This window comes from Cottoperca gobio, chromosome 10 (assembly GCF_900634415.1).
Source record: "Cottoperca gobio chromosome 10, fCotGob3.1, whole genome shotgun sequence".
Lineage (NCBI taxonomy): Eukaryota > Metazoa > Chordata > Actinopteri > Perciformes > Bovichtidae > Cottoperca > Cottoperca gobio.
Window position 1 is genome coordinate 9,642,456 of NC_041364.1, and position 21,379 is coordinate 9,663,834.

General features: G+C 39.4%; 2 protein-coding genes across 3 annotated transcripts in view; both read left to right on the forward strand.

Annotated features, from left to right (window-relative positions):
• LOC115015170 (uncharacterized) lies at positions 1 to 12,832 on the forward strand. Of its 2 annotated transcripts, XM_029442399.1 has the most exons (17): positions 26 to 134; positions 289 to 338; positions 748 to 856; positions 2,648 to 2,861; positions 3,194 to 3,337; positions 4,215 to 4,389; positions 4,533 to 4,588; positions 5,374 to 5,564; positions 5,660 to 5,770; positions 5,897 to 6,022; positions 8,603 to 8,701; positions 8,790 to 8,948; positions 10,121 to 10,736; positions 11,563 to 11,626; positions 11,705 to 11,898; positions 11,978 to 12,066; positions 12,246 to 12,832. In XM_029442399.1, exons 4-17 carry the CDS (start codon positions 2,843 to 2,845, stop codon positions 12,360 to 12,362), a joined length of 2,160 nt encoding a protein of 719 aa, XP_029298259.1. In that variant the 5' UTR covers positions 26 to 134; positions 289 to 338; positions 748 to 856; positions 2,648 to 2,842; the 3' UTR covers positions 12,363 to 12,832. The 2 variants fall into 2 exon arrangements, with proteins under 2 accessions (XP_029298260.1, XP_029298259.1); XM_029442400.1 differs by having other exon boundaries at positions 1 to 338; positions 12,264 to 12,832.
• A 1,156-nt stretch (positions 12,833 to 13,988) lies between these two features.
• The window catches only part of mrpl11 (mitochondrial ribosomal protein L11), a 37,284-nt gene continuing 29,893 nt past the window's right edge, over positions 13,989 to 21,379 (forward strand). Inside the window, exon 1 of the mRNA XM_029441482.1 lies at positions 13,989 to 14,142. The gene's annotated coding sequence lies outside the window, so the exon portion shown is untranslated. The remainder of the gene's footprint in view (positions 14,143 to 21,379) is intronic.

A 21,379-nucleotide genomic window follows, 5' to 3' on the forward strand; every position in this document is an offset into this window, starting at 1 on the left:
GTTTTTTTCCGCCGTTTCACTTCGTGTTTGTTTGGAGGAAACACTGCCTTGTTCTCAGTGCTAAAGATGTGGGTGAACAAACCAGCTCCGGCTATATGCAACAAAGTGGGAGGCACGCGCAGAACGAGCCTCTTGTAAGGAAAAGAAGATGTATTTATGGCGCTTCTCCATCGCCATAACGCTCGGCTTGGTGTGGTATTTTTCAGACTGCGGTCGCTCTGTCACACAGTACTTCCTATGTTTCCTCTTTTGTTTTTCTGCTCCACTGTTATTCGGAAACCGTGGAAGAGAGAGCGGCACTCAGACTGATGAAGAGACGAAGGAAAATCCCACTCCAGGTATTGAATCCATTTGTGCGTCGTCTTCTTTGCAGGAAACAGTTACGCGCGGTGTTGCATGATCAAAACCGAGTCATGTTTAAAATCTTAAATATGAGAGCGTGAGATGCATTAGTAGATCATATGATACCACTTTAAACCGCCTATGTGCTTATAAGTGAGATCATTATGTTAATATTAGGATTTAATGTAATAACAATGCCTTGATCAAAGTGTAAATCAGTCACAACTTGTCTTTGAAGTATCTTTACTCATAGCCTGAGGTGCATTGTTTTGTACTGAGGCCTGAAGAACTTGTTTTCACTCATCACACATGTCACCCAGAGTTTAGCACGTACTAATGTTACAGTTATACAATGCTTTGTCTTCCTAATCTCTGGTATTTAACTCATAGTTTTGTGTTTTCCAGGAATCTGCTGAGGGACCGTTGTTTGGTGACCTGACAGATGCAAAAAGCAGAGAGCAGGCTGAACTACTGGATTCTCAGTATCCACATGTAAAGACGTCTCTACAACAAGGTGAGGCATGTCTTACAGTAGAATTTGTTTTGGGTGTGAACACGTTTGAATGTACAGTTCTAAAAACACTCTTCATGAACATGTCAGTGACGGTAACAATAAAAGTTCTGCTTTTGACTTCAGGTTGTTTTTGTCAGCACATTTTACGTCTGTTTTGACTTCACACAGTTGAAAGGACAGTTCTGCAAAGACACATCTGCAGCTGGAGCTCATGTTACATGAAGCGAGGAGGGGCTTTAGGCATAGGAAGAAAAAGATGAAAAACACACCCTCTCAATATACACACTGCATATGTCTGTGACGTGTGAAACAGGAAATAAGATATCTGCTTTCCATGCTTCTTGTTTTTCGGCTGTGTTTGCTTGCTAGTTTGTGCAGCGTTTATTAAGATTGATATCAAAGCTCTGCGCTCAGTTTCTTTGAGAATAATATTGACTTTAAAGATATTTTATGTTATCTACATTCACATTTCTCAAGGCTTAAGTCAAAGTTTGAAGACCATTGGAAAATAGTGGACTTGAAAAGGTAAAATATTGATGATTGATGATTTGGCCTTTAAAAGCACCTTTTCCCTAAATGTAAATATATATATATATATATATATATATATATATATATATATATATATATATATATATATATATATATATATATATATATATATATATATATATATAACTCGTATTCAACCAGGGGTCCAAGCTGATTCAGGTTAACTTGTGTCTTTCTATAAGTCTAACTTTTCATTTTGTCACTTTAACAAAGTATAAAGCTGCCAACAACCCAAAATAAGTGTAATATTACACAGACTTCTATATATTTAATCATAATCAGTCAAAATATTATTATCGAACACTTTGTTTCACTATACATACACACTAATGCAGTGGAAACAGTGTAAGACATAAAACTGTAATAGTCTATTTACATGGAAAGTGATTTTATTCCAACTTGTTTTTGTGCTTTTTTCATTGAAAGTCTTTGTACGCCTCTTAAATCACTGAAAATATTAATAATTCATAGTTTAAAAAAGAAATCTTCTGGCCTACCGACATAAATGAGATACTGTGTGAAAAACCCCACATCAGCACTTTCAGCAGTTTTTCTTGTTTTTTCTCTCGATGATATATAAATAACATTACTGTAAATAAAACATGCTCTCCAGCGGGACCCGTCTTCATCACGTTCAGAGGGAATCCTGTCATGGATCTGTGTGTCGAGTTTTGAATTGAATAGTTTGGACAGGAGTTCTGGACTTCAGAGTAAAGTAAAACATTTAACATTGACAGACATCTACTTTTAGTGTTTATTCATGTTTTCTCCCTGCCCCCTGCAGCTATATTAATAATCATGAAAGTACTTTTTATTGCAAAAATGGCAGAAAATGCAGTTTCAACCTCTCAAACATGGAGATTTTCTGCTTTTTCTTTTCTTTTTTAAATATCATATTCTACTGATTATCTTCCCGTTGTTGGCGGGACAGAACAAGACATTTAAAGACATCACCTTGCACTTTGACAAACTGGGACGGATATTTTTCACTATTTTAAAAGATGAATCCAGAAAGCAACAGGCAGATTAATCGATAATGAATGTATTTGTTACTTGCAGCTCTCATGGCATGTGTGAACAGAGTTGTGTTTGATTGTGAATTTCTTTTCTTTCTTGTGCATTACCACTAGTGGAACAAATAAAAAAATGAAATGAAATGAAGTTGCAGCAGTCCTCGAGTTTGAGAGCGTGGGAGTTAGGTGTTAAAATGAATTTTCCTTTTGTGACTGCCGTCTTCAGTGTTCGAGTGCGCCTACGCCCAGCTGGTCCTGCCTTGGTACGCCGTTCCCGAGCTGTGCGAGCAGCAGCCTCTGCACCAGGTGCTCAGCAGGGAGTTCGACTTTGTAATAGACAGAATCATTGAGAGAGCCAAAGACTTTGATGTTTGCCAGGCGGTCGTGGGCTCAGTTCGTATTTTGACCCAGTACTTACATAATGCGAAGCAGTCTGACAGGTGAGACTTTACACTTACTTTCTCTCAGAATTCATGCTGCTTCAGTTACTTCATCTTTCTGAACTCTATAAACCGCCGTAATGTTTTTATCACCTATGAATAATTTACCTTGCTTTTACAAGATCTTACCTGCTGTGACATCGTAATGGTTGTTTTTATGTTGAATGGTGTTTCAACATTGCATCAGATTTTATCATCGAGGGATTGTCAGAGATGTGTGGGGATAAACATTTGGTAAATTTCCCCGTTGTGGGACTAATAAAGGATTTCTGATCCATGATCCAGTTTAGTCCTTTCTGTAATAATCCCGTCTCTTTTGCTTTCCGTTTCAGAGAGCTGTTGTTCAGCTCCAGAGCAGAGGAGATTGCAGGTCCTCCGAGAGTTTTCTGACGCTCTAGTACGTAACTTTTTCCACAAATCTCTCTGGGGCCATGAAGTCAACCGCTGTGCCTTAAATGAGATTGTTGCCTTAAAGGGTAAGAAAGCACTAAATTATCCCTCTTGCATAAGGCCTAAGCCTCCCAGAACTTCTTTTACAAGTGTGAATTGTATGTAATCCCTTATTGTCAGGCGCATTTTAGAGCTTAGATCATGATTTTGTGCTGCTTAAAAGGAAAGCGCACTACCGCAGTGATGTGCTGATTTCCTTTAGGCGTTGTCTTCTTCTTTTTTGTATAGATAAAATGTCTTATCTCATGGGAGTCTTGCTGTGCTGAAGGTTGTTGCCATTATGCATGTAGCTCACTTACAATAAGTGATTTTGGCAGCTGCACTTAAAACATTATCTGAAGGTCTTTGTCTTGGCAGCTAGAAACAGCTCATTGCAACTACATAGTTTTGTTCATAGAAACATAATTGAGCGTTTGCACAAATGTGGAACAATTGGCAAATTATCAGGGCTTTGCTTTCACAGTAAAAATGATGATCATGATTTTGCATATTCTAATGATGTATTGTGCCACTTAGCTACAGCTACACAAGTCAACAGAAATGTTTCAGTTTAAAGTAATATTCTGACATTACGGGAAATACAAATATTGTCTTTCTTTTATGGATTAAACAAACGAGGTACAGCGTGTACAGCTGTGAGCATTAGAGGTGCTGGCAGGTGGATTTTGTTACCTTTGGAGAAAGACAAGCAAGGCTGCTACTAACTCTTGACTAGAAATCAAATTAGCATATTTTAAATAAATATTTCTGTTCTGTGCAGCTGTTGTAAGAGGATTAAAAAAACGTGACTCATTGCAATCCAATACTATTGGGAAATGTGAATATTGTGCCTCCTGATTATAGTGTGTGTTTATGCCATGCAAACAGAGCTTGTAGGATTAGTGTGTCGTCTGTTTTCTTAAGGGCTGGGTCTGTTGGTGACATGGCTGTCAGACCCCGACAACCTGAACCAGCTGGTGGTGAACCAGCTGGACAGCGTGACCCCCAAAGGCTCTGTGGAGGAGCTGTGTGGATCAGACCTGGATCAAACCTCTCTGGCTTCACATGAGGGTGAAGGCGAGGCCGAGGGCAGTGAAGTGTGAGTGAAAGTCATCTTTTGTACCCCGCTGGCTTGACCTAGTTGGCCTCAAAGCAATGATTGTAGGAGACGAGACACCTTCTGTGTCTTAAAATTGGATCTGACCTGGTTTTGTTTGGTGGCTGTTTTTTATTTATTTCTAGGAGCTTGGAGGGAGCAGGGATTTCAACCAGCACCAGGATCAAGGCCAAAAGAAAAGGTGTTTTTTTGTGATTTGAGCTGTGAATGTGAGAGCATTTCTGATGAGGATAATAGAGATTAAAGAAAGGCAGATGGAGTATTTTGTGGGCGTTTAGAGAATAGAGGCCTGTGCTTGCATAACGTCTTGTTAAACAGTTGAATGAATGAATGAATGAATGAATAGGAATGTGTTGTCAACAACATAACATTAGAATTTTCCTTACCAATCTAATTAATCCCCTGTTTCTTTGTTATCTTTGTTGGTATAGACGGCTAATTACACAAACAGCAAGCTGAATGCCAAATCATGTCTTGTATCTCTTTTCTTTGTATCGCAAACAATCCAACAGAAAATATGGCTCAATAAGAACTGATGATGCAATAATAGTGACAAATATGTGTATTTTCTATAATGATCTCATCATCAACGCCTTTGTTTGTCCTAATCTGTAAGGTTTATTTAAATCTGATGGGACATTTATTCATTACTAAGCCATCTTATTGATTATAACATTAAACATGTGATTACTAATCATGCTTACATGCCTAATGAAACATTGATTATATCTGGTAAGTAGTTTGCTCACTACATTTCCAGCTCTAGTGATGCTCAAAGGTTGCTACACTTTATCACAGTGCAGAAAAACAAAATGCAGATTTACTGTTGTGATGATCAAGGTCGAGGTATAGTGCATTGCTATTCTCTGCATGTACAATATTGTGTTTCTTTAGTGCTCTGCTTTACATAATAAAGAAAAGAGAAAAGTCGTGGAATTTTCTATGTGGTTGTGTTTGTATTTTCAGCTAACAAGTTAAAAGAAGGATGGTCTAAATTTGTGGACAAAGTAAAGTCTAAGAAGGCCAAGAAGAAGAAGATGAAAAAGATAGAGCATGAGCTGATTCTGAGGTTCATGGCGATCCAGAGCGACGTGTCCAATGAGGACGATGTCAGCAGCAGGGAGAGCTCCATCTACAGCCAGCAGGACTCTGACAGGGTGAGTCTGCTGCACAGCATCTTAAAATGAAGACGACCTTTTGTGAAACATGACAGATTCATCGTAGCTTCTTTTTTTTGGCCAAACACCATAAGGAGGATAGTGATCTGGAGAACTACTTGACAAGCGTCCAAGAGGACATGATGGAATTCAAGCTGTCGTATGAGATGTGGCGCGCTGGCAGCTGGGCCGTCAGCATCCCTCATGTGAGTTATAAATATCAGTGACAGTGTGGAATGTCCCGGAGGCTTGTTATCTGTCTGCCAAGGCTCCGTAAAAGTTTGTCCTTGGATGGTATGTTAATGTTTGAGCTGGAGTTCACTGTGTTGTAGGCCGACTGGTCTGATGAGGAGCTAATCTTCACCTTTCACCTGGAGGAGAAGGGCAGCCCTGAGAACCTACAGTGGGACATCAGGAAGACCTACATGGATGTTCTATACTTCCGCAACAGATGGCAGGTAAAACGCAGATGGAAAGCCATGTTTCGTGTTTTTTTCGCCCTTATTTTATACATTATTTTCCACTTCCAGTGTAGAATAAAGGTGGATCTATTGGCATAAATGGAATATAATGTTCATAACTATGTTTTCATTAGTGTATAAACACCTGAAACCAATAGGGAAGTGCCTTAAACCTGTTTTCTCTCTATTAGCCAGTAGGGGGCAACTCCAATTCTTGCAAAAAGTCAGATTGTATAGAAGTCTATAAGAAAATGTGCTACCTTGTGATTGACAGGTTGCTACCTGGTTGGATGTTGTCCGTGTTTTCGTCTTACAACTTTAACCCTTTCAGTGTGTTTTCAGTTCATGAAAGTTAATTGGAACATTTTGGTCGGCTATAAATGTCTTATTCAGCGTTTATTTGTACCTAGCTCCACCCTCTCGTGTCACTTCTGGTTCCAAATACCAAGATAGGGACGGCCAAAATACCAAACTCCAGGCTTCAGAACAGTAGTCCACAAACCAATGGGTGACGTCACTTTTGCTACGTTCCACTTTTTTATACACATTCTTTGCCTAAATCTAAGAATTGTTGTGTTTTCCTTGGCTCATAATGAGCCCTTCACATACAAGGAGCAGGTCTTCTTCCTTGTAGTCCGCCATGTTGCACCGCCATGTTTCTACAGTAGTCCAGGACACGGTTGGAAAGGGAGGGGTGAGCGGAGAGGTAAACAGTTGGTCTCAATCTTCAACCTCACCGCTGAATGCCACTAAATACTAAACACTGGACATTTCTAACCTTTTAACTTTATTAGGTACACCCAGCTAAAACGTAATTCAGTCCTGCAATAAATCAGTAGTTTGTGGTGCTATTGAATTGAATTGTATTGTGTGTTACTGACAGGTGTTTCTATTATTTTGTCCAACCCATTCATCTCAATGAGGCTAAATGACGGAGATACCTCTCTGTATAATGCAGTACAGTTCAACAGCACTGCAAATGACAGCCTCCAAAATGGTCATGAAGTTTAATCATTAACTCTCAAACGGTTTCATCCAAAGGAAACCGATTTATAACCTTCATCAAGGATTTATAGCAGGACTGTTGATTTTGCCTCGATTAGTTTCAGTTAGGTGCATCTAATAAACTAGCAACTAAGTGTAAAATCTACATACTGTAAGTAAAGTCGAACACAGTTTTGCTCTGTTGCAATATGAAGTAACTGCATTCATTAAAAAAGGGCTTGCTGTTCTCCAAGAGCACATGAATGGATTTTCTCAGTTTGGAACCCTTTTTATAGATTTTATTGCAGAGGAATATTCTGAAATCATATTAAAAGGTTCTGCAACCTTGGAATCCAACTGATCCCAAAAGGGTAAGGTCCACATGATCATTACCCATTGTCGTTGTCGTTGTAAGGATGATGACTTATGTTTGGGTTGTTTTCTTTAAGTTATTTTTATGGGCTATTCATGCCTTTATGATAGAGAAGTGCAGATTGTGAAAGGGGAGAGAGAGAGGGAACGACATACAGCAAACGCCACAGGTCGGACTTGAACCACTGGCCGCTGTGAGCAAGGTATATGGGACGCGTGTGCTACCGGTTGAGCTACCGGGACGCCCCATTTGGGTTGTTTTCTTGTCCTCTTTTTGTCTGATTGTTTGTATAGTTAGCCGTTGGCTAAGTATTTTGGGTTACATACCATTTGTTTTGAGGGTGACATTAAGTGTGTAATCTGTATAAATTGAAAATAAAATTAAAGAAAGAAAGAAAGGGTTTGCTGCATACCATAAAACGCAATATAATGGCAGAGGTGATTATGTTTTATTATAGGAATGACCCATGCTCGCATTGAAAATATATCATGGCTACAGTGGCCATATATGCAATATAATCTGACGAACCAAGGCTTTACGTTTCTAAATTAAAGTAGCTGTAGTCACTGATCATTACCCTGGGAGACTATGGCCATTAACATTGAGATGTACACATTGTAACCGGCTGCTAAACCCCCAAATTTATTGCAGTGTTTTCTTTTTGGTTGCATTCCTGTGAGGCCCCATCTTGGCTCTGCAGAGGCCCCCCCTTGTGAGGTTTTTTGTTTTTATTTCAGTGAGTGAACACAGTGATATACAGATTGAAATCATTATTATAGTATTATAACTTAAATCCCTTCCCCTAATTTCTTCAGGTCCCCTCCTCTTGCGTTCTCACTTATACTTCAATTATTAATTCCTCCATCTTCCCTCTCCCCCTCTCTCCCTCCACCTCCACACTCTCACCATGACCCCCACTCACCCTTCATATCCCCCCTGGACCCCACTCATGAAAGAAGATGTTCTGGTTGTCAGGATTGTTTTCCTTTGACTTCAGAGAAAAGAGTTGTGTTTACTGCTTACTGTCTATTCAGCATAAACCAGAGGGGGGAGCATCGTTGTGAAAACAAACCACAACAAGAAGTCTGGAATTCAACTTATTTAACTTGCAGTCGTATGGGATACAGTTTTTTAAAACTTTTACCAGATGTCAAAAACAGCGGGGTTGACCAAGTGCTGTTTCGTCTTGAAGCTTTCTTATCATCAAAACACTTTTTCAGGACTCAACCAGCCTGCCCTCCATCCTGGTGCTGGAGGTGTCGGATGTCAACGCTGAGGTCAAAGAAGAAGCCAGAGTATCAGTGGAGCACTTCTTGCAGGTGAAAGACAACAGAAAAATGTAGCTGTGCTGACAGATAAACACTTCACAATCTTTATGACTCAACATTTTGTTATTTTCTTTTACAGGAGTTGGTTTCTGATAATCTGATCGGCCACACTCAACCGGTTTTTCAGTTCCTCTGCCCGCTTGACAAGCTGCTGAATGAGGATGAACATTCTGGAGGCGTGTGGCGCCTTCTGAGCGGCCTGGCTTACTTCCTGACTCCAGGTCACGAGGAGGAGGAGGTAAAGGTTCACATATTTGCTTTTCTTCAAGCTGACATCTTAAAGTCAAAATTGCCACTGTAAACATAACACTCAAAGTTGACCCCTCCTCGCCGGCTGAATGGCGGTTACTGTGCTCCACAGCAGGCGAAAGCCAACCTCAGATTCATTCTCTCATACTTAGAACCTGGCACCTGGTCGCTACATTTTTATAGAGGTTGACGCACATAAATGTCCCGAAACATGCAAAAGAAAATAGAGAAAATGAAGGCGGAGGGCTGCAGGATATCTGCAGGTACAGACACACACTTCTAGTGAGTCATAAGTAGTGACTGAGAGGGATTATTTTTTGAGTCTGCACATCCTACTCATTGTGCCTTTTTCAGGAAAGAATATTTATGGTTCATTACAACCTGGGGCTTTAATTCCATCACTAATAGTAAGATGGTGCTTACCAAGTTTCTGACATCTGTGAATGCTAAAATGTTGTCTGATGGACCAAGAACACAGATGATCAGACGGGGTTTAAACAAACTCCCAGGAGAGAGAACAAAGAAGAATGGTGAAATAATTACTCAAAAAGTCCACTGTAAACGTCCTTCACAGTTTACAAACCCTGGTTCAATGATGACCCACTTCCCATGGTTGTGTGTATATACAGATTTCCTGCTCAGTAGGCGATATGAGGGGGGATGACCTGAACTGAACTGTCTGACTGCTTGTGTTCTCAGATCTCAGCAGTTATTGTTTTATTGGTTATAAGTATAACGTACAATTACAAAAACTATTAAGGGACACGTTGTGAGCAACGGTGGATGAGGACATCTTGACTTTTAGCCACAAGTATGAGTCGAGCTCAAAATATGGATCCTACATTTCCAGAAATGCAACTTAATAGCATCTTTCATTAGACCCTCCCTGCATAATAAACACTCGTATCTGTCAAATTCTGCATCACCTGTTTGTAACGCAGGCTTTGTGTTCAAATGTTTCAAGTTGACAACACTATGCTGTGTAGTACTCCTTGTAAATTGTACATTCAACTAGATTAACTGTGAAGTGCCCAGTTTTTTAAGTCTTACTGAACTGATGTACAGTTTATGGATTAGTTCCCTGCTGGTGTCTGCCACTCTGTGAGGCGGGGGCCTCAAGGTCAGCTGTCACAACCTGATTGCTTTGTTTTTCCTCTACAGAGCTCCAGCCCTCAGACAGAAGCCCCAAAAGAAATCATAACATCATCTCTACTTCCACAATCGACAGCTCTGCTTTTAGAAACCCCTGGTGCCTCTACTGAGAGGGCTGGTGATGTTGCTTCAATCCCAACTATTGTTATCTCCCAACATGATTCTTCTTCAGCACCGCCGGAGGAAGCAGAAACAGAAAATGAACCGCTGTCTGCTGCTAACTCAGACTCTTCAAATGAAAACTGTTCCCAAGACAAAACGGAGGACTCTGATAATCCTTTAACCTCTCACTTTAAACTGATTTTCAAAGGACTGACTCGATCCAGGTCACAAGAGTCTCTGGTCTTGACAAAAACCACCAGTAATGGAAACACGCCAGATTTAGACGCCACGCCACACTGCAGCCAAAATGGAGGCGAGCAGGGGGAGAGCTCAGAAGGACCGTCGTGGCTTAATTTCAGTGCAAGGTCAAATAAAAAGGAGAAAACATGTTTCATCAGAGCTAAAGGGAAGAACCAGGTGACTTCACCACGACGGGAGGACCCCCAGTGTCAGAGGAGCCAAGTCAACTGGGAGCAGCTGGAGGCGACCAAAGCCATGTTCGATCTGCTGAAAGAAATATCTGGTTTGTTCACTGTTCAAACCATCGTTTACAGCATTGTTAAAATGTTTGAGGTACTTATCCATCACAGTAGATGACACGCCCCCAGGGGGCAACATTAAAATGTATTTTAGCCTTTAAAGAAAGGAACGCCTTAAAATAAAATCAATATCAGCAATGGTACGCTATCTTTAGAATATTTTCACTGCTTTACCTCGCTGTCAGACGGCGATGGTGAAGCTTCATCAGGAGCATTTGTTCATCTTTGAACTGAATTACCATGACACAATAATGTAACCGTGACAAAAGAAATTTCATTGTGATGAATTATTTATCTAGCTAAACATCTCAGGTAAACTTCAAACCTAACTTCTAAAGTTTTTCACATTGTACTGAAATGAACCAAAACCAGTTTCCCACTGGAAGGTATGAAGAAAGTGTTGAACAGTCTGGTACGCTTTAGAGAATCATTGCTGGTTATTGTGAACCTGCAATAATCAATGTTTTTACTGACCTGCTATGTAAAAAAGTCTCTAATAGTGCCCAAATAATAGCATTAACGAGCCAGGTTGAGTCAATTTAATCTATATAGCTGATAAATTAGCCTCGGAGTAACACGGACGCTTCAGTCTGTGCAACATACAATACCCTCTTTCATTAGAATCTGCATTTGGATGAGGAAAAACACATTAACCCTTAACTCTGCTTCAAAGCTTTGTAACGTTTTTAGTTTCATACTTGGACAGAATCTCGGCCAAATAAGCGTCAACATGCAAAAACATTGATGTGATCCTTTTTTTTTTAGGATGTCTTCTTGAAGATATAACTAATACTCCGTCTGTCTTAACAGGAAACTCCATCCTCATAAACATATTCGATGCCATTTTGAAACCTGTTATGCCCATCTTGAAAAAGTAAGTGACTTCCAACGCTTGCAGAGTTTTATAGAGCGCTTTGATCCTTCAGTGACTTCTGATTGTATTCTCCTCCAGGAAAGTGAACTCCTTCCTAAGCAAGATGAACCCCACAGAAGTGCAGATGGCTGCATACATCGACACCCTGCGGGACAAACAGTGGCCAGATTTACAGCCAGCAGCACCTCCTCCTCCTCCTCCTCATCCTCCTCGCACCGACGAGGAGAAGAACGAGACCAGGGATCGAGCGCACAACCTAATCAATGCCAGATGTAGGTGACATCTCTCTGCACCAGTTATTTTGATAGTTGATAATCCAGCTAAAATGTAGTTTTTGTTTTCTCGTTGTAGATTCAAACTATCTTATCCTGAAGAGGACGGACATGGAGTCTGTTTTTAATCTTTTCCAGGACGGAGAGGGAAACAAAACGCTGGTATATGTAAGTATTTAAACATTTACTTCCTGTCGCCATCCCTCGTTTATTGTAGTTTTCATGTTTTTTTTAAAAATACAAATATTTTACCGATTGTTGTACAGACTGTAAAGCCCACTGAGACAAATGTGTAATTTGTGATATTGGGCTATATGAATAAATTTGAATTTGACTTGATTTTGTAGCCTTATCTTTCACAACAGATGCTCCTGTCATTCCTATTGAGGGAGTTTCTTCCCAATGAGCATTCCCTAAATGTGAGCGCCGCTGCCCTCCAGAAAGTGACCAACTCCACCAGCTGATCTGTGAATCCTTTTTTTTTTTAGAATATGAAATTATTTATTAAATATCCTGCCCCAGAATATTTGTGACCATTTTTGTATCAATGTCAAACGTTCCTCTCTGTTGTTTATACCTCAAACATATCAAATGTACTGTGAACCCTGACTTCAATGTGTGTGGCATCAGAAACATTCTTTGTGGGAGCCTTTAATTGTATTGTGAAACTCACAGGAGAAAGTAAACAATATTTACAGTTTGAATTTCACCCTTCACGTTTTAATACGAAAGAATTAGAAATATTTTGTGTCACTTTGAGCACTTTTGTATGGTGAGTTTGTTTTCTGATTAATTTGGCCTAAAGTTGTTTATCATAGAATATCCAACGATTACCAATCACCTAAATCTGTCAGTGGACACGGCCACTATCAAAAGAAACTGTTATTGTAAATAACTTGAATTTATTTCAAATAAAATATTTTAATAAAACCTTTTTCTGGTTATATTTCTGGCTTCTTGTTTTTCAGTGAGTTTAGATAGTAATAACACACTAAATAATATAAAATAATAATAATAAGTTGTATTTGTAAAGCGCCTTTCAAAGCTAAAAGCAATCTCAAGGTGCTAAATGTAAATGAGTTGCTGATGCCAGCAGCTTATTTGCTCTGTAGCAATATTTGAGTAAAATATATTTCAGACGAAAACAAGTTTGTCCACTAAGTGAAATCCTTTAGGTTAAATGTGAGATGTAGTAAAAAAAAAAAAGAATAAATACTACACTAAATGTTATGCAGGCACTTTCATATTAAACTCTGAACAACTACAGAATCGTGCGGTTATATCGTTACAACTATGATAGAATACCGCACTGTAAAATAAGATGTTAAATCTAAGACAATCTTTTAAACACTGCATTTGGGAATGCCCAATTATCCAATTTTGGAATATTTGAGCAAATTAAGGAAATTGCCGTTATCTCAAGGATTTTGTTTATTTGGGGACAGAACCCAAATACACAACATATCAAGTGGAGAATTGGATGATTAACAGGATGGAGTAAAGCATCAGTTTGGGATCCTTTTTGGACTTGCATCACACTGGTGGATAGGCCTGTAGTATGAATGTTGCCTCCTGATAATATTTAATATTATCACATTTTGCATTGGTATTCTTCCCAGTCATGCTATTGCCAGTATATCCCTTATAGTATTTATTTTATATATTGTAAGGTATTTTTCGTTTTTGTTTCTTGTTGCATGTATTGTAAGCAACAAGAAATGTCTCACAATGTGAAACAACGAACTGTCACGCACCAAAGATGAAAGCAACAGAAATTGGAATTTGCGTCTTACAGTATTTGATAACAGAAAATGCTCTGATTTTTCTCTCTGGACACTTCATTAAATGAGCTTTCAGTTTTAAATAATTGTTATTTACTTTAGATACACTATTCAATAGAACATATCTTGAAAAGTGTCCTGATTTCTGTTTTTTTTAATTAGTTTTTTACTGTGGGTAGACTTGTTATCTAAAATAAATGTTCTGTTTTTTCCTTATGGGTCCGTGCAATGAGTTGTCAGTATATTTTCTGTTATTAAAGGGATTTATTTCTTATAGAGTGGAGGTCATTTAGCAACACCTCAGCTCCTCCCTGTTCTCCCAGGTGCTGCAGTTGCCCCTCCGCTCCAGCAGGGGGCGACGTCGTGATCACCAGCAGGAAACCGGCCGCTGCGTTCAATAATCCAACATGTCTGCGCCCTGAAGGATGCTGCTAACGGCGTGAAGGTACAGGACAAGTGACAGGTACGAGGACACTGCGGTTTATATCGTTTTTTTAGAGCTCAACACGGCCCTCTCTGACTCGTTGTGAAGCTGTGTATCGAGATACTCGCAGTGTTACTGCAGGTACACGTGCATGTAGCTTCCAGCTGTTCAATGTGACTGCTGTGGACACAAAGTGTTGCAGCTGAGAGTCACGCTTCTGTGTTTTATAAGGATTTTAAAGATGAAATTACGCTGTTCACACATTGTATCAGTCTTATCATTGTTAGGAAGATAGAACATTAACTGCATTTATCTGTTTGTCATTAGTTTCTGTTATGAAAGAAAAGGCATCTCGATCAGTTTCTTACAATGAACATGATTCACTTAATGAACACAAGGTCTTCTGCCAGAGGTTGAACAGCTTTGGTTATTTTACGAGAGACGCTTGTGTTTTAGTTTTCGTGTGTAAGGTTGATTTGGATTTAAATGTCGTTTACATGCATGCACTAATCAGGATTGTTTCTTACTTTGATATTTAATATCTTAAAGGCGTACTTAGGATCTTCTTATATTTACTGTAAACTCGAAAGTTTTTCTCCATATATTAAATTTGACTGTTTGCTTGATGAGCACCGTCAAAAGTCTTAAATGTTAGTTTTAGTTAACTTTTTTCTTGATAGTATGGAAGCCTAAAGCATCAAAACACTGTTTCTTAATCGGTAATAATCATACCGTAAACCTGAAAGTGGGTACCCAATTATTTATTTCTATCGTCAAACGTGATTGAGTATATATTTCAGTTAATGATGAGATTATATTTTCCCTAAAACTGCTTCAGGCCAGGCCCCAAATATGATAATCTGAGAAACGACTCTATGGGTACATCCCAAGGCTTTGATATGTCCTCGCTCCCTGCTCCTCGCTTGAACCGGAAGTTGTTCTGGTGCACCGTATTGAGGACCATCCCAAAGCTCGGAGCTTTTTACATTTACATTTTTAATTTATCGTCATTTCCTTCCACATGTGAGGCTGATAATTCCCGAGCGTTGGGTTTGATATTAATGATGTGTTCAAAATACACCATAATCATATTCTGGGTTATTAAATAATGAGTTCACAATCACAATATCAATGCATATTAATACAAAAATGCATAAATAATATAAATGCATTCTGCCCCTTGAAAAGATCCCGGTGCCTCTAAGTAGGACACGGTACACAGTATAAACACAGAATGCAGGTTGTTATTTGTGTGCAGGTGTTTGTGAAACAGGTAACAAGCTGCTGCTGCTGCTGCTCTGGCAGTGATAACTGTGTGCCTTTTTTTATTAATATAAGCACGTGTGCAGACACAAACTGTCAAAAATCTCTACTGCTGTTAAAGCCGACTGACAGCTGATCCAGCCGTGATCGCCGACATCAGAAACGGACGTCTCATTTCTCTAAAACCATATTTCCTCGTTTCCTTTCCTTGCATTAAAAGCATTTAATCATTAAAAGACGATTAAAAGCAATTTTAAGAGACTTGGGATGTACCCTATGTCCTGTTAGCATGGAACATGTTTGTTATTGGTCAATCCAAGATGATTACTGAAAATTATCAATTCTGATTGGCTAGATGTACTTTTAGTAGCCTGACGGTATAACTGGACATCTATGAAGTTAAGTATGTGTTCATTTGTTTCCAGGTATAAATGAATGCTCCAATATTAAACTTTAGACTTAAGGTAAAGAGCTTGGAGCTAGTTATTTTTGTAATAAAATAAATTTGTGTCAAAAAAGCAGAACATTGGAACATAGGACTGTTTCCCAGGAGGGAAAAACGATCAAAATGTGCAGGAATCATGTCTGTAATGTTGACGAGCCCCGAGTCTGCCCGACTCACGCAGCTCTACTTCTTCTCCCTCTGTACTGAAGGCAGACCGGCGCTACAGTGACTCACTATCGCCTCTAGAGGAACAAGTGGTATTACAAGACGTGATGGGCCGGAGCTAGTCAGTTAGCATGCTAACTTCAGTAGATATCTCTGCAACACAACACATAGACGTCTTGGACATAATGTCAACCTCTTCACATTCTGTGGATGATGTTAATTAATTGTTTTTTAAGTTTAAATGCTGTCATATAGTACACATTGAGCCTTAAATTGTATTACAATTCTTAAATTTCAAAAGTAAAAAATGCTAACACTTTTTTTTTCTCTCCATAAAATAGACTACGTGTATTTTATGTAAAGTAATAAACCCAAATGCCTCTCGCGTTAAGGTCACGCATATCCAGTGAAAAATTGCGCGGAGAATGTATCTTAAATTTTATTTCCGAGTAACTTTAAAAAGTCTTAAATCTAACTTGCCTTTTAGATGTAGAAACCCTCGACTTTGGTTGGAAGCCACCGGTCTGTATGGTAAATACCTGAATGGTTTAAATGTTTGAGAGCGCATCAAGGATAAAGGATCCCAGCGCTCAGTGCTTAAAAGAGCTGAGTCATAACTGCACATTTCTGCTGCAAAATCAAGCTGCTCAAAATCTGCTTAATTCAGATTCCTTGTAGCTGAAGGGTTCATGTTTAAACCCCCTGTTCATTCTGGAGTCCATCTCCCAGTTCACTCACCACCCACCCACATATATAATCAATCATACCTCCCCACTATTCTGAATATGAGGTCCAGTTGCAGCAGGAGCTCAGACCTGGGGGGGGGGGCAGAGGCAGATGGCTCCAGAGTTCAGAGGGTTTACTGTCACATTCTGGCTGCAGTCACAGTTGGCTTGCAGTTTCTGAGCTGTAGTTCTGAAGGCTGAATTTTAGTGTGTGTGTGTGTGTGTGTGTGTGTGTGTGTGTGCGTGTGTGTGTGTAATCATCTAAATCTGTGACTGCGATGCTTTTTCTCTCCTCTCCTCGCTTGTTTTTGTGTTATTGCTGAATATAAGCCACAACATAAAGAAGCCTAATGATGTTGTGTGCAATGAAATCTTTTGTACGTCCAGGCCGTATAAATCATGCATACAGACTTCAAATGTACCATATCCTATTGTGATTCAGATGATAGGAGTTACAGTGGCACTTCTGATGTAACTTGAGCCTGTTTTTGACACACCAGTCTGTGGTTTTCATGTGCTTTATGCTAAGATGCTAGAAAAAACTGACAGCTACCTGTATAGAGCCACAACAAGGAGAACATGCTGCCTGCCTGCAAAATATTTTAGAGAATGATGTGAACTGAGTGCTGTTTTCCCTTTTTTGAAAAAATGTTTGTCAGGTACCATCTCTGCTGCTGATGCGTCGTTGTAGCGGTTTGTTGCTTTTTTAGATTTATGCCAAGGACAGGCGGTTTGTAACACAATCTGTCTCACCATTCAAACATGATGGGGAGAGGGAAATGTAATTCTGGGCAGCCAGTAAAGAAAACGGCCTCCCTGGGATGTGATCACGGCAAGCAGAGATAATGCATGCAGGGAGTTTAGACGGGGAGTCATCACTATTCAAGTACAAGGTCCTGGTTTGAATCCAGGCTGCAGTGATGGGAATGTATCTGCTGCTTCAGTGGTCGGCACTAAAGCAGCGCAGAGCACTGCAGCTGCCCTCATTAACTGACGTGTTTTTGCCAGGTGACTGCTTGACAACGGGAAGACAAGTGAACTGATTATAATGCACAGCGTGGCCACAAGTATATGGACACACCAAACATCACGCTCATGTAATGAGGGGTCCAACAATTTTTCACCCAAATGCATTTTCTTTAAAACGCCTCCGCTGCTGCGCTACTTGTATGTGCATGCGTAAAAAAAATTATTCAGCCAATCAGAACAGCAGGATCTGCACTAATGTGATCACAGTCCCTGCAACACCCAACATCATAGCACTAGTGTGTGCGTGTGTGTGTGTGTGTGTGTGTGTGTGTGTGTGTGTGTGTGTGTGTGTGTGTGTGTGTGTGTGTGTGTGTGTGTGTGTGTGTGTGTGTGTGTGTGTGTGTGTGTGTGTGTGTGTGTGTGTGTGTGTGTGTGTGTGTGTGTGTGTGAGAGAATTCGTCTCCACACTTCTGTGTTTTTGTTTTTGATAAAACCTCAAAATGGTAAAACAATAATGGCCTATTGAGATCAGTTGAGAGTTCAGTTTGTGAAAATGAAAACAAGGCATTGAATAATGATGTGAACACTGAAACTGTTCACGCTCCAGTTTTGATTAATATTTTGGCACAAATTAATCTGTCTGCACAATAAGAACGGCAGCTAAATTAAAAAATGAGTATTTTTCCAAGATAATTGCTCCCTGAAATATTGTTGTGAAGCTTACTGCTTATTTTGTCGTTTAAGACTAATTAATTCTGGTGTTACATGAGACTATTTAATGTAACGTTTGTTTATTCCTGATAGAGTGGAAATGATTAGTGTTTTTTTTTTTCCTGAAATTCACATTGGCAGAGAGGCGAGACCTGCAGGATCAGCTATCGGTTAAAGCAGGCCACGCAAGTTCCCCTTTTCAGTCTTGTGGGATCACTCAGACTCTTCTTGAGTTCTTCGTTTTATTTGACTGGCCTTTAGCACTTGGCATTCAGCAATCAATAGCTCCAGGCCCGGAGTTTGATGGGGTGAATACTAATGTAGTGGAACAACATTGGCATATGACTGGCTCTCTATAACTTTATATCTGACGTTATCTCTTAATCTTATCGAGAGCGTCCCATGCTGCTCACTGAATGATCACCGCACAGTGAATTTGTTCTGTTTGGTCACTGCATTAAGCTTATCGATTACAGTTAATCTGCAGCTCCTTATTCATAACGTGGTGCCATCTAAACTAATACTGCAGCCCAGAGTTTCCGGCTGCCAGTGAAGGTCTTTTCTGTGCTGTTTATTGTGCTGTTAACAGAGATTTGTTCGCCTTTTATGTATTCAAGGACAGCAGTCATTTATTGTGGCTTTAATGACATTCAAACTTTTCTGCAAAGATGAGCAGAAACCTGAAATTGCTTTTATAATTTTGAATATGCCTGTGCTATTTTTCTATTAGTACTCCAGGGTCTTTAGCGAGTCTCCAAGGCTTTTCTTCCTGCAGCTTCCTGTAGGGATGACATCTCAGAAGTCACACGCATGTCACCGCTATCTTATGGTAAAAGTAATTCCTAATGTCCAAAAGTGTCTTTCATCAAATGTAAAGGTAGACGCCACCGCTAGATGGACTGCCACACTAAGAGTTGAGTCAAATCTATTGTCACAGTTTCAATGTTGTCGGAAGATAAGAATGAATTTCCCTTGCAATTTTAAAGAATACTGATCGTGGTTTCTGTTTGGGAATGGGCTCCGACAGGTTTTTATCTCTTCAAATAAACGGAAACAGAATGGGTTTTTTGTGTGACGAGAATAAGAATGTTTTATTTCTTATCGGAGCATCACAAAATTAGACCCCGAGGACAAGAAATATCAAATAGATCACACAAACAGCCCAAGATAGAAGCTTGTGTGAATGTAGTATATCAACTAAAATCATCCTAATTAGGACTCAGCTAAGCTGTGAATGCCGTGTTATCTACTGTACTGTTCCCCATGTGTTGCAATAATACGTTTAAAAAAATTCAAAGGAGTTAAAAAATAGGGATGGGTGATAAAGTCCTATCGCAGTGTGCCATGCTGGCGTAGTGTTGAGGACGGATACTATATAAAACATTGTGATTACAGGATGTTGTAGAGGGAACTGTGTTATTTCCACCTTATCACCTCATTTCCTGTCGCCTCCCTGCTGTCCATCTTTGAATAGAAGTAATGGCCTAAAACACTGAGAAATGAGCGGTATGACAAACACTGATGGTAGACGAGTGTGTTGTCTCATGAGCTGCAACAATTAGGAACACATTTTCAACAGGAAATAATTGCCAATTTACTTGATAATAAAGTAACTTTTCATCCAAAAATGGCCAAAAATTCAGTTTTAGCTTCTCAAATATTGGGATTTCCTGCTTTTCTCTGTTTTATATCATAATAATTCAACTAAATAACTTCAGGTTTTGAACTACAGTTAATACATTTAAAGACATCACTTTCTTTGGACTTTCTGGATTTCTTTTTACCGTTTTCTGACATTTTATAGACCATGGAAATAACCTGCAGATTTATCGATAATGAATATAATCATGCAGCCCTACACATGGTATGTATTGTCATATTGCTTTCCCCTGTCCACTAGTTAAAATAAGAGTCTGCAGCCATGCTAGCAGCTCTTTGAGGCTGTACTTTGCTTTCATCCAAGTTTCACTTTTACATTTTTAATGTATTTATTCTAAACCCAACACATAAAGGGACTCTGATAGAAATACCATGTGGGGGTAAAGATGAGGTTAACACAGCGTGTAATCTTTGTCAGTGTTCATTTGAAAAGATAATAATCTTTGATTCTTTGTGGCAGCGCAGAATCTGTGTCATTAGAAAATATTTGACTTCCTTTTCTTCGCCGATTTCTCTCTTTTAATTTAGCAGAGATATGAAGATGAGAAAACGGACGAAGTGTAACAAAGATCATTGAACCAGACTTGATTCTGGGTTGTTGCGGGTACAAAGCCTGATCCCACTGAGAAATCAATTAATATTCCGCTTTTATTTCATCCGACTGCAGCAAAAAGATATAAAGAGTAGAAGAAGACATGATTTTCTCCGGGCTGATACAGTGTCAGTATAATTTATGTTGAGCACGGTCTTGGACTTTTAAACCCAAACATTTATTTTGGAAGACCATTTCTTCAAGAATGTCATTCTATGAAAGATCAATATCTGCAACCTTGAACTGTAAATATAGAACAGATTTAGAGGATGCATTGATGTTGGCTACTGTTTGATTTGTCTCCTTAATGAAGAATAAAGAGAGTTTAATAGCCTCAACAAAGAACAGCGGTGGGCTCTACCAGTGCAATTAAACGCACTTTTTTTTTTAAATAGCAAACTGATTAATTTCTTTAATCAAAGTCTGCTTTATCCTTGAAGTGCAGTCAGTTTTAATTACGCTGAAACACACCACAGAAGCTGCTGTTTACAGTCGCGTGAAAATCTGAAGGAAATTTCAGACACATTTTAATGAATAGATGATAAAAGATGTAATGAGTTTTTACACGGGGAGTCTAATTTCAGATTATCTTTCCACAACAGTTTACGTAGAACTGCACATTATAACACTTTTCTCCAGCTTACCCCCCCCCCCCCCCCCCTGGTGTGCTCATTTCTACTGACATGTTTACCTCTCTCAAAGGTGTTGTGTATCCATCCCAGGTACTGTGTCTGACAGGAGAGATTT

Excerpts from the sequence above, each read along its gene's own strand:
- LOC115015170 (XM_029442399.1), top strand. Across the intron at positions 8,702-8,789 it reads CAGTGGAGCACTTCTTGCAG|GAGTTGGTTTCTGATAATCT; the intron begins GTGAAAGACAAC and ends TTTCTTTTACAG. Across the intron at positions 11,899-11,977 it reads CAACCTAATCAATGCCAGAT|ATTCAAACTATCTTATCCTG; the intron begins GTAGGTGACATC and ends TTCTCGTTGTAG.